The sequence below is a fragment of the Pogona vitticeps genome, chromosome 1 (assembly GCF_051106095.1).
Source record: "Pogona vitticeps strain Pit_001003342236 chromosome 1, PviZW2.1, whole genome shotgun sequence".
Classification (NCBI taxonomy): Eukaryota; Metazoa; Chordata; class Lepidosauria; order Squamata; family Agamidae; genus Pogona; species Pogona vitticeps.
The window spans coordinates 257,572,361-257,584,724 of NC_135783.1; the positions used below are offsets into that span (position 1 = coordinate 257,572,361).

At 40.4% G+C, this 12,364-nt stretch overlaps 1 protein-coding gene across 1 annotated transcript in view; it reads left to right on the top strand.

The window, feature by feature from the left end:
- The window catches only part of CD81 (CD81 molecule), a 66,775-nt gene extending 56,093 nt beyond the window's left edge, over positions 1-10,682 (top strand). The window contains exons 5-8 of the mRNA XM_020788800.3: positions 2,739-2,849; positions 4,149-4,250; positions 5,225-5,314; positions 6,611-10,682. Of these exons, the coding sequence (XP_020644459.1) occupies positions 2,739-2,849; positions 4,149-4,250; positions 5,225-5,314; positions 6,611-6,673 (366 nt within the window). The 3' untranslated portion in view covers positions 6,674-10,682. The remainder of the gene's footprint in view (positions 1-2,738; positions 2,850-4,148; positions 4,251-5,224; positions 5,315-6,610) is intronic.
- Positions 10,683-12,364: the final 1,682 nt, after the last annotated feature.

The window sequence follows — 12,364 nt, forward strand, 5'->3', positions numbered from 1 at the left end:
ATACTGTTGACCACGGTATCCTCTTGGACAGGCTCTCTGAGGTTGGGATTGGGGGCTTAGCATTGAGCTGGCTCTGATCCTTCCTCAAGGACCATGTCCATAGAGTTCAGCTAGGGGAGGAGGTGTCGGCACCTTGGACCCTTTGGTGTGGGGTTCCTCAGGGATCTGCATTATCCCCAGTGGCTGTTCAACAATTTTAAGCCGTTGGGGAGGTCATCAGGACATTTGGAGTACTCTATCACAGATCTCTCTCCATTACCTCCTCTACAGTGGATGCCGTCCAGATACTTGAGTGTTGTGTGGTTTCATTACTGGACTGGACCAGGGCTAACAGACTCAAACTGAATCTGAACAAAACAGAGATTTTGCTGCTGGGAGAATCTCTAATAGGCTAACGGAGATGGTCTCTAAACTGGATAGTATTTCCCTCCAGTTTAGGGACCAAGTGCATAACTTGGACATTCTTTTGGACCTGGCTTTTTCTTGGGAGTCCCAGATTGCAGCCATGTCCAGATCAGCCTTTAACCAGCTTAAGTGAATTGGCCAACTTTGCCCCTATGTAGACGAGGACTCCCTTAGTACTTTGGTACAGGCCCTGGTAATCTCCTGGATCAACTACTGCAATGCCCTCTATATGGGGCTTCCCTTGAACCTGATCCAGAGACTTCAGTGGGTCCAGAATGTGGCAGCCAGACTGGTGGTTAGTGCAAGTAAATTTGACCACATCACTCCAGTTCTGGCTCACCTCCACTGGTTGCCCTTGGTGTTCTGGATCAGGTTCAAGGTTTTGACACATACAAAGTCCTCCATGGTTTAGGCCCATGTTAGCCGCCCCGAGTAGACATGGTCTAGAGGGGCGGGGTAAAAATCAAATAAATAAATAAATAAATAAATAAAATACTTGTCAGAGTGTCTCTTCTTAATGTCATTTGCCTGACCCACAAGGTCATCCCAGTTGAGGCTCCTCCAGGGCCCCCAAGAGAGGCCCACAAATCCTCTACAAGAGGCAGGGCCTTCTTTGTGGTGGCTCCAACTTTATGGAACCAGCTTCTGGAGAAGCTCCACCTAGCCCCTTCCCTGTGGACTTTTAAGAAGCAATTAAAGACATTGCTTTTTAGGGAGGCTTTCCACACCACCAGCTGACCACCTTCCTCCTTTTTCCCCCCTCTCCCCTCATCCTCTCCCCTCCCCTCTTTTCCTCCATCCACTCTGAGATTAGTTGGCACCATCTTTTTTGGGGGGGGGGGGTAGGCTTATTGTTATCAATTTTAATATTTCTGTTTTCTTTTCTGTTTTCTATTTTATGAGTTCTAACTCACCCAGAGTTGTGCTGTGACACTAATGGGAGCAGGATACAAATTGAATGAATGAATGAATGAATGAATGAATGAATGAATGAATGAATGAATAAATAAATAAATAAATAAATAAATAAATAAATAAATAAATAAATAAATAAATAAATAAATAAATAAATAAAAGCTGTGAATGATTATTAAGGGCAGTGCTACACACAAATAGGTCACAGTATTCAGTCAAGTTGGTTGCCTTGAAGTGTATAAAAAGGGAAATCCTTGTTTTCCAGGAAGGGGCACAGCTGGAATCCTGAATGAAGTTGCTGTACATGACCACAGACTTCCCCTCAGAGTCCAGGAGAGCCCCTGGACTGTACACCTTTCCTTTAGGAGGGAATGTGCTCATAAATCCATTGTCTTGTTTCCCAAAAGACAGCCTTGCTTACCCTTGTCCTGTTCAAACTGAGTTTTTGCTGAGTACTTCTCCTTTTGCTTGCTGTTTCTTCTCTCCTGCAAACCATTCCCTCCCAGTGCCACTTGGCAATGGAGAAACAGCAACTGAACTTCTGGAAAACACATTAAGTATGCTTTGCTATTCCCACTACCTTGGTAAGAACATAACATTTCCCATATGCCAAAAAGCAGGTGTTAGAGACACTTACACATTCAACAAAAGCACACTTCTGTTCAGGAGGTGGAAAATGACTGCTTGAAGAAGCCTATTTCAGATCAGTTTAATCTCCACTGGAAATTGTCCAGCATGGCTGTCAGTATCTATTAGAGTGAGACTCTAACCATGCTAGTGTCCCATCTAGTACTTAGTTCTGATGCTGCAAATATTTACAAACATTACAAGAGAGAAACCCACTTCATCTGCAAGTTAGATTGTTTTTTAAAAAATTGCATAGAACCTAGAAGATTGTCAAGATGCCTTATAAAATTGCCAGTTGAACACTTTTGAGGAAAAGACATTTTTAAATATTTAGATAATAAGTAATAATAAATATATACCATTGAAAAAAGACTTTTGAATGTACCTAGGACGCATTATACCAGAAAAGTAGCTTTGTAATTGCTTGTTAAATAGCTTTCTAAATTAACTTACTTTCATCCTTGTTACCTAATAAATAACTAGTAACAAGCACACTTCTTTCTTACTTGCACATTTTTGTACCCTTTTGGTTTGCCTACTAAAAGCTATTATTTGAGAATGTGTCCTGGAATTTGATCATGAGAACACATTTGTTCTTTCTTTACTTGAAACTTGTTACTGCCATGCTCTGGAGAGAGTTGTGTGTAGTCTAATATGGGCCACCTGCCACTGTGCCATTCCAGTCAATATACTTGCTTTGCTTAGCTGAAAATATTAGAAAGCCTTTATGAGCATTTCTCCCTGTGACTATTGCATTTTTCTCTCCTCTTTCCTTCCACTGTGTTTTGCAGATTGCCAAAGATGTGAAACAGTTCTATGACCAAGCAGTGTTTGAAGCAAAGTTGACTGATGAGAACAAATCCAAGGCAGCACAAGCAGTAGTGAAAAGCTTTCATGAAACAGTAAGCTATATTACATACACTGTAGGGACTCAAACAGGTTTGTTGCTAACTTCGTTGTTCTGTCTTGCAAAGAGGGGCCTGAAATGGCCAAAGTGTATGTGCAGCTGTGTTTGCTGTGCAACAAATCTACACTGAATTTAAGAGGCGCTTTCCTTAGTGCTAATCATGCACGAGCGGTTTCTCCAAGAGAGACACGTTGAAACCAACACTCAAGGGTGCATCCATGCTACATATTTCATATGGAATTACTAGTTGAATTTGCTTTCTTTTTAACAAGGCATCCACACAATGCTGTCTTTCAGTCATTGTTAACTGGTGTTTTCAATGTGGTTTTTCCACATTCTTGAGGACTGCAGAACTCTAAAAAATTTTTTCAGAAGAATGATAACACAGTCCCGAGACAGGAGGTTGCAGTCTACATTCTGCAGTCATAGGGATCTTTAGTGGTATTCTTCCATCTCCTTCCTCCCCTGGAGCCAGGTAGGGTTTTGCTATGGGCAGTGATGGATCACAAAAAATATAGGTAAAAAGAAATGAGAAATAAAAAGTTAAGAAAAGACCAAAGTGTGGTGGCAGCTTAAGTACTATTATATATTTTTAATGTGAGGTTTTTTGGACAAGTCCATTTCATCAAACACTCCTGGTCAAGGTTTGCTATCATCAAAATATTTTTTCCAGTAGAGAAATGGGGCTTGTAGAATATGAATGATAGAAAATGAGACCCCTATAACAAATCCATTGTTACTTTTCATTAGACTGCAGTAGTGACATAGGTCATGTATTTATAATGAGGCAAGCACCTGTGGCCTTCCAGATTTTCTCAGTCTGTAAATCCCATAATCCCTCAGCATGCCCTGTGCCGATGAAGGCTGATGAGAGATATAGGCTGTAAACATCTGGAGGCTATAAATTACCCACCTAGGTTTATTTCAAAGGGTGTTGGGGGAAGAAAACCTACTTCTACTGTTTCATATATAATGTACACCTTAACTGAGATGCTCACTCTTGCAAACCTTCAAACATAAAGTCCCTTTTCACTTTATAATTACCACTTCCTAGCCAGTCTTCAGTGTCTTTGGCTCTTCTCCCTCTGTGAAGTCATTTGTCTGAATGTCCAACCCACCTTCCCTTTTTCTTTGTACAAGATTGCATGTGTTGACTCCAGATGGTAGATAAGAGGAAGGAGATCAGATATCAGAATCTATGTCTAAGAGGTCTTAGTTAGCTCAGTGAAAAAAAACAGGTCAAAACCTTTGAAGAAATAACATCCGTATTCAATTTCTTTCCCTTTTCTCATAGCTCAAGTGCTGTGGCACGGGGTCATTCTTAACAGATCTATACATCAAGGCGACTGCTGAGGATTTCTGCAGTAAAGGACTCCTTACTTCAGTTTGGACAAATGTAAGGAAACAACCGTGTGGGATATCAGGTTTGGTCAGGGCATGAGCCTTTCTAGTTCAGCTGGAGTTCAAGTGACTGGTATGTTGAGAGAGAATGGTTGCCCATTTTTTATTTTGCAGCATTACTTGTTGGTGAGCTGGAAGATATGATGATGTGCCTTTCACCTCACAAAAACTTTCATCTCTTCTCTAGCCAAAATATCTGTTCTGTCTGTTAGAATACAGATATGCTTTATAAGCCCATCTCTGCAAGCTCTGAAATATACATCTTCCCTCTGCTTTTATCAGACATGTAGGAGAGGACAGGAAGTTGTTCATTAAAGACACTGCCAAAAACAACTGCTGTCAAAAGGCGGAGAAATCTGTCTAAATCCAATTGTTAGTCTCCAGCTAAGGTAGACCTGTTGAAAGAATGAGGGTGATGAAGTTATCACTGATTTCATGGGCCCATGAAATAATACCCACTGGTTCCATGGGTCTAACTCTAATTAGGACTAACAGCTGAATTTAACCCATTTCATTCAATTTGAAGATACATTTTCCATTAAAATTATGTTTTGGTGATGTATTTATTTAACATACTTTTAGACCACCCAGATTTTCTAGGTAGCCGATTAAGGAGATTGCAACACATAAGATATAAAATTACATTAGAACAGTGATACAAGAGCACGAGTTAAATTAACAAAGTAAAATCAGAAGCAGAGCAGCAGACAGTGAAGCTAAAGTGAGCGATAGGCAGGTATCTAAAAGGCATACTTATAATGCCTGGAAAGATAAAATAAGGAGATAGATAAGTGTGTAGGTAGGCAGATATTTCTTTAAACTTTTTTGCATGGGAAGAGGGCACCAGGTGTAGGAATTTGGAGCTTAGGACACAGCCTGTCTGGCATCCACTTATGCACTCAGCTTTCCTCATGATTGTGAATTTCTATATAGGATGTTTACCTGATGCATGCTTTCTTTTTGGCTCAGGAATACAACTGTCATATTAAAATTGATGAGCTGTTCTCCGTAAAGCTGTACCTGATCGGCATCGCTGCCATTGTGGTGGCCGTTATCATGGTAAGTGCTGGGTAGGTGGAAGGAAACAAAGGATCCCACATCTCTGTTATGGAACAAAAAAATATGGGTTATTCAAAAGAGATGGATTTGCTACCAAGAGATAGCTTAGAACATTGGGTGGTTTGAGAAGACTGGAAACAATGCCATTCTAGATGTATTGTTGAACCTGCACATGAAACAAGGCCTTACGTGTGAAGGGAGACTGGCAAGAGGAATGAGAGGAGAGAGATTGGCAAGTGTCCAAAGGGCAATGGTCAAGTTCAAGCCTCCACCTCTTTGAATAATGCTTGGGGCAGCAAAATACAGCCAATCAAATCTAGAGAAGCAACCCTCTTATTCCTATGGCCATAAAAGTACTTCCTTGCTCTCCTAAAGGTATGTTTGCATCCTGAGAAAATTAATGTGACTGGCTTCTGATCTCTGGGGATTTTCCACCTACAGCTTCTTGCTCTTCCTTGTTCTCTTTTTCTAGTGTAAGAATCTGTTGCAACATCTTTTTGTAAATCTGTTTTCTGCTCCCCTTATCCATTTTGTGTATCCAGAAAGCAAGGAAGGAACCACTTAAGCATTCCCTGCCTAGATCAAAGGTGGGCACCTGTGGCTCTCCATATGTTTTTGGCCTATAGCTCTCATTCTGTTGGTTAGAACTAACTAATGGTGAGGAAATGCAGGCGTTTCAGTCCAAAAACATCTGGCCATATTTTCCCACCTATGATTTAAACCCTCCTGCTGGGGACAGAGAAGGTTTTTGATGGAAAAATGGAATCTAGGTTGAGTTAAATATATAAAGCATTCCCTCCTTCTCTGCTCTCCCATAGAAGAGGAAGGATTGTTTTAAACATTCAGGTCTTGTTTTATGGTGGCCAGGTCATTTAAGGCTGATTGGGTTTTATCCATTTGAAAGAAAGGTTGATAGCTTTTCATTTTCAGTTGTATTCATTTCCTTGATAAGACACTTGGAATATATTGGCTGGCCTTACCATCATTCCATGCAATTAAAATTAGAATTGTTGGGGGAGGGACTCTGGAGTAGAATTTCATCTTAATTTTTTAATATTTTGTTTCTTTTTAATTTTTTTTTAAAAAATCATTCTGGAGAGAAAGCCAAACAGCCTTTAATTCTAACCCACCTCTGATTTCTTCAGTCAGACCAATAGGCCTCTCAGATTCTTGTCACCTAAAGTGGAGTTAATAAATGTGTAGCCAATATGAGCGGATACTTTTCTTAAGGTAAGAGATGGAATAGCTGAAGTGAGCTGGAGTCTTACGGTTCCTGTGTTCTGTTTTGACCTCTAGATCTTTGAAATGATCCTGAGCATGGTGTTGTGCTGTGGCATCAGAAACAGCACTGTCTATTGAGAAGCAGAAGGGCAGGGGCCAAACAATGGTGCCGAAGGGACCCCAAAGTGCCGCTGTCAGATCAGGAGACACTTTCAAAAAAAGACACAGAAAATTATGTATATAAATATTTCAACTATTACCATACAGTACTTATCATTTTTACTTGGAAGTATTTTTATTTGTTTTAAGGGGTGGGGAAAGGGAGTTATTTTGTATATTTGTGGCGGAGTTAATTACACATCACTTCGTATAGTAGAAAAGCTATCGTACCAGTGGTTCTAAACCCTTTATCAAAGATAGCCTTTCTCTCCTCCTCTTCCTTTCTGTCCCTTTGTGTTGCAATGTTGACAGCACGGGACAAAGGAGAGGTTCCCATCCACAGGGGCCACCCTTTAATGAGGAACATGGACACTTTTCTGCATCTTTGTTCCCCAACAACGATGGGGAGGAGAAGGCTGAAGTAGTTCTTTGGCAGTTGTGCTCACTATTTCCTGTTCGTACATTCTGTCTTGATTTGTAAATGATCTTGGATTCTTGGTCTAAATCTGTGCGTGTGTAAGGATACAAGAGTTCTCCTTTGGTGTAATTCAGCTACTGCTTTCAATTCTGCTGTTAAAACTTGCAAATCTGGCAGTATTTTCCGTACAGTGTACATACATACCCAGTGCGCCTTTCAGTGGCAAGGAGACCTTGCTCACAAATGCTTATAAGCCCATGAACTTGAAAGTCCATGATGTCTCCTGCTGTCACAACATAGATGCTGAGTCAAGGCCAGGTCTTTCAAATTCAAGACAGCCTTGCAAGAAATTAATGTACAACAGGGAGAGCATTTAAACTAAGTTCATTAATTTTAAACCAATAGATTTTATTTTATTTTTTAGACTGAAGAAGTCAGATAATGGAATGTTGATGTTTATTTTTATATCTCACTGCTAAAACTGAACTCTCCGTGTGCTGACATCCACAGTCCTGGATGCAAACACTGTTTGATGCCACTCACCAAGTAAAATGTGTAATCATCCAATGATGACAAAAGTTGTCTCTTGAAAGGAAATCAGTGAAGTAACGGCTGGAAGTTTGTAAATGAAAGGTACAGTGTTGAAGAAGGCACCTATCATTGTGCCTTTCTAAAACCTGGAGTGAGGATGCTGAATAATAGCCAACAAGACGTATATAAAGGTAGAACCATACGAATTGTATTTTATACCAGATGTATAGTGAGAGGGCTCTATTCTGATTCGGTAAAGCCATTTCCCAATACCCCCATCCTTTTCCTATCCTACCAGAGATGAAAAAGCATGGCTGCTTCTGCCTGTCTTGACAGTTCAAGGGATTTGCTTTCCCTCACATTTTTGATCCACCCCTCCCTTGCCAAAAACATATTCTTTGAAATTTGCAGCTTGGATATGGTCTGTTTGGGGCAAGAGGCCTTGATTCTTACCCAATTTCCACTACCCTCTTCCATACTATAGAATTTTCTTGTTTGAGTTTTTTCAATTATTGAATACAGTATTGAATACCACAGAACTCCTCTCCTGTCATTCCCACCAGTTAAAATTCGCTTCTGTTCTTCGCATGTATGAATTCATGCAGAAGTACATTTGATTCACCCTTTTTCCTCTCCTTGACATTCTCCCTGTGTTTTCTGTGATGGAAAAGAGCAAGCAATACCTATTCTATATAAACACACACACATACCCTTCCACTTTCGGTTTTGGCTTGCAGGAATTCCACTACATGGAAGCTCTTTCCCCAGACAAACTCTTCTCCATGGTCTCCTATGAATCTTGTTGGATGCGGTTGGTGGAAATAGGGATTGATCTTTCCTAGCCTTAGAAATAGCCTTAAAGCAACACTGCCCTGAATGTCAAGCTTTGCATGCACTGGACACAGAGAAACTGAATCTATCAGTCTACCCACCCTTCAAAGGATTTGGGATTCACATGTTCCAGTATAATAGAATTATCTGTACAATTTTTAGATATGAACTGTGCATGTACAATTACATATATCTGCACGCATTGGGGTTACAGGCGTGCAAAATGGATGTGTATAACTCACTGCCTTTTGTTTAGTGTCCTTGAACAAGTATAAATGCGTCACAGAGCATTTTGTGTTTCTTTTCCTGTAGCATATGTTTGATACTGTTCAGCATTCAGTGGATGATGTGTAAACAGCCAGAGCTCTGTTTTTAAAGCTTTACTAGCCTACTCTCCAATAACTGAATATGGCCCAGTCACTTTGTTAGGAGCAAGTATATGCTTTAACCAGAGAACACTATTACCATACAATGCAGAGTATAAATGATGGTTAGAGGAGGCTCAGATGGCACTGAAACATAGCAGAAGCCCAAGAGAAACTGCTAGGTTTTCTTGAATTTGCCTTGTGGGCAAGGCAAAGGTTGCTCAGTACATACCCTGTTGTTTTTATTTTATTGTTCAATTGTAGCACAGGGTCTAAAATATGTGGTTTTAAATAAAAAGGGAAGATAACAATTAGGGTTAAGTACCCATCTTGAACCTGAGTCCAGGGAGCAACTAGGCAGCAATTTTTAGCAAAAGGCTAGTGGTGGAAGGCTTTAGCTTATGTGTGCCACTTGGGACTACAGTACTCTTTTACTTCAAATCACAGTATCTCAAGACTGCTTTTTTCTTTTTACTTTTAATTAAACATACATACATTTGCATATGTGGAGTCTGTGCCCTTAAGGAGTCAGCAGTGAGAGTTGAAAAATTACAGTGTTATAAAAGCAAAATTAAGAAGTACTCCTATACAAGTGACCTCTTAGCTGTGAATTCTGCCTCCCTATACAAGATGACCAAGTAAGAAATTGAGCCTTGACAGCCAGGAAAATTCAATGATGGGATTTTCTTTGAGATGTTTAGAAGAAAAGGCCTCCAGAACAAGTGATGAGAACAGATTGTAAATTTTGGCTTTTTGGTGAAGAATTAAAAACAAATCCCAAAACTAAATCCTGCAATTACAAAACAAGATGTTGGCGGGTGGGTCTAGCAACAGGCTTCTTACCAATATATTCACATTTTTGTGTGTGGTGAGATATCGCCATGGCAGTAAATACATATGCTTGCTATCTAACGTGGTACAATCAGTGAGCTATTCATATAAACTTGGCCTAAAGCCTCTTTCAGTGCCAGTGATAACAAGACCTGTTTATTAGTAGTTTATTTTTATTTATTTATATGCCACATTTCTCCCAAGAAGGGACCCAATTCTCAATGTTCTGTTGCCTGTCTGCAATTTCTGAGGAACTAGCAAGAAAAGGAGGCATAGGTAGCTTCAGGTTGGTGAGTTGGCAGAGTAAGGTTACCCAGTGTGTTAACACTTGCCACAAAATCATCTTTTTTAAAGTACCTTAGTAAGGATGGTTGCCATAGAGAATCTCTGTGCCATTATGGTTCTACTGTTGAGAATATAAGGGTTTGAGTTAAGGGAGATCCATTCCTGAGGTGAAGAAGGGAGGTAATATAAGACCAACAAATTCTTCTTTCCAAAGCAACAAAACAGAACCATTTTATACTTAACAACCAAGGTTATATAAGAATCTATTTAAACTACACAAAATTTGTGACTGGTTCTAGGAAATTGTATTACTAGTTTCAGTTTTCTGAAAAGCACCATTTGGGATTGGGAATATTGTTGTTGTTTTAGTTGCTGTTTCTTAGGCAACGTTAGGACAAATAATTCTCATTAAGCCACAGGAGAAGCATAGCTCTCCCTTCCTCCAGCTTTGGACCTGTAGAAATTAAACAGGATTAATTATGACGAGCCAACAGAGGAAGGCCAAACAGAGCTGCTTGCTGCATTGTCCTGAATGTTTGGATTTCTTTCATATTGTGGAGCATGCCACAAACTATACTTGTGTGTTAACTATCTCTTTTCTGCCTTTTTAATTTTTTTTATTATTTTTTTGGTCACTTAAAAATTTCTAATACACACTTTTCTTCCTAGCATGTATTGTGTGACAAACCTCTGTGTTTCTCACAGCCAATAAATCATAACACTTGAATGCTTTTGGCATCATCATATCTTTACTATAGCACTGGGAAAGCCAGCCTTGGGAATAAAGAACCAGTGGAGTGTGTGGCAAAGAGGATAAGGGGGCAAGTGAATAGATAAGACTAAAGTGATCATTGCCCTCAGTGACATGAATGAGGCAGGAGAGATTAAATGGTGGAGGTTGGGTACTCACATCTCTCTCATATACAGGTGGCAGCAGACCTGCCTCCAAGAGAATGAACGCACATAAAGAGCCATGATCTATCAATTCAATTCAATCTTTATTGTACAGTCGCAGACCCGATAGCCATGATCTATCGTGTCTCACCTCTTGCCAATTATAACGAGAAGTCTAAATTTCAAAGTTTCTCTCACCGAGCGGCCTCTTGAAGGGGAAGCAAGGGAGAGATTGGGAAGAGCAATGCACCACTCTTCTTATCCCCTGGCTGTGCTGATGTCCAGAAATCTTGTCCATTTGCTGTTATCTTGCTTGTTTATCTGAATGTTAAATTTTTCTGTCAAAATAATCTTTTTTTTAAAATGATATATGAAAACAATTAAATAGCCCCCCAAAAAATCCGGTGGTGTCCTGTCAGATTTATTCCTTCCCTTAACACCGCAAGGGTGCCAACTGTGGATCAGAGACAGCTTGGTGAATTCTGCTTCCTCATGACTTCCTTTTGAATTTCTGCCCAGTTAAAATGAATAATCGGCTACTTCCCGTGCCCAAAAATATGTCTGGTTGAAGGGAGGCTGCAGTTCATTCTGGTACTGTGCAGGATGCCTCTTGTGTCAGTAAAGGGAAGGCATTCTGTTAAAATGTTTTTCTCAAGCAAGCCATGAGCAGCCCATAAAGTGAGTAGGAACTGAAGTTCCAGAAAAGTGGGAATTGTTCCTAGGATCTCCTGCGGGAGTGGGAAACAAGTGGCCTTCCTGATGTTACCCAGACGGCAGCTCCCACAAGCCCTAGCTAATAGGGACTGTGAGATTTACAGTCCTGCTAATCATCAGATTCTAGGCACTCGCCTCCAGAGCCTTCAAGGCTGCTGCTTTGCCAGGGAGCTGTGTGTGTGTGCGTGTGTCTTTCTTGACCTTTCAGAGTGGGATATTGGAAGTAAGTATGTATGTGGGTATGTATGTATGTACAAGAAACAGGTCCTTTGCTGGGAGAAAGAGGCCTCTACTTTCTGAGAAGGGATGACTACCCCATTATGCCGTAGGTGAACAAACTGTAAATACTGAAGGCAGCAGGTTAGTGCCAAAGTGCCCACGGACTTGCAGCAGGCTACTTCCCTAAACAATTACAGAACAATAGAAGAACAGCAGAAATGTGGGCGGGGTGGCAACAAGCAGAAACTTAGGAAACCCTACACTGGCCTGACATTTTGGAAATCCTTACCGTGGGCATACAGTATATAAACTATGAATTCTCTTCTACCAGTATTCAAACATAGGCAGGGGTGGACTTATTCCTATGTGCAGGAGAAGAGGGGCATTTGTCGATTCCTGCCCTAATCTGCTTTCCAGCTGTCCTGTAGCACATTATTCTTCACTTCATGCTGACTATATGTGTAATCTTCTACAACTAGGAAGGTAAGCTAGTGTTTTCATATCTCTCAAGCAGCAAAAGGATACCATGTTCTCCACAATAGAAAATTCAACCAGAAGTTCTAGAGACATTATTTTTCTTAC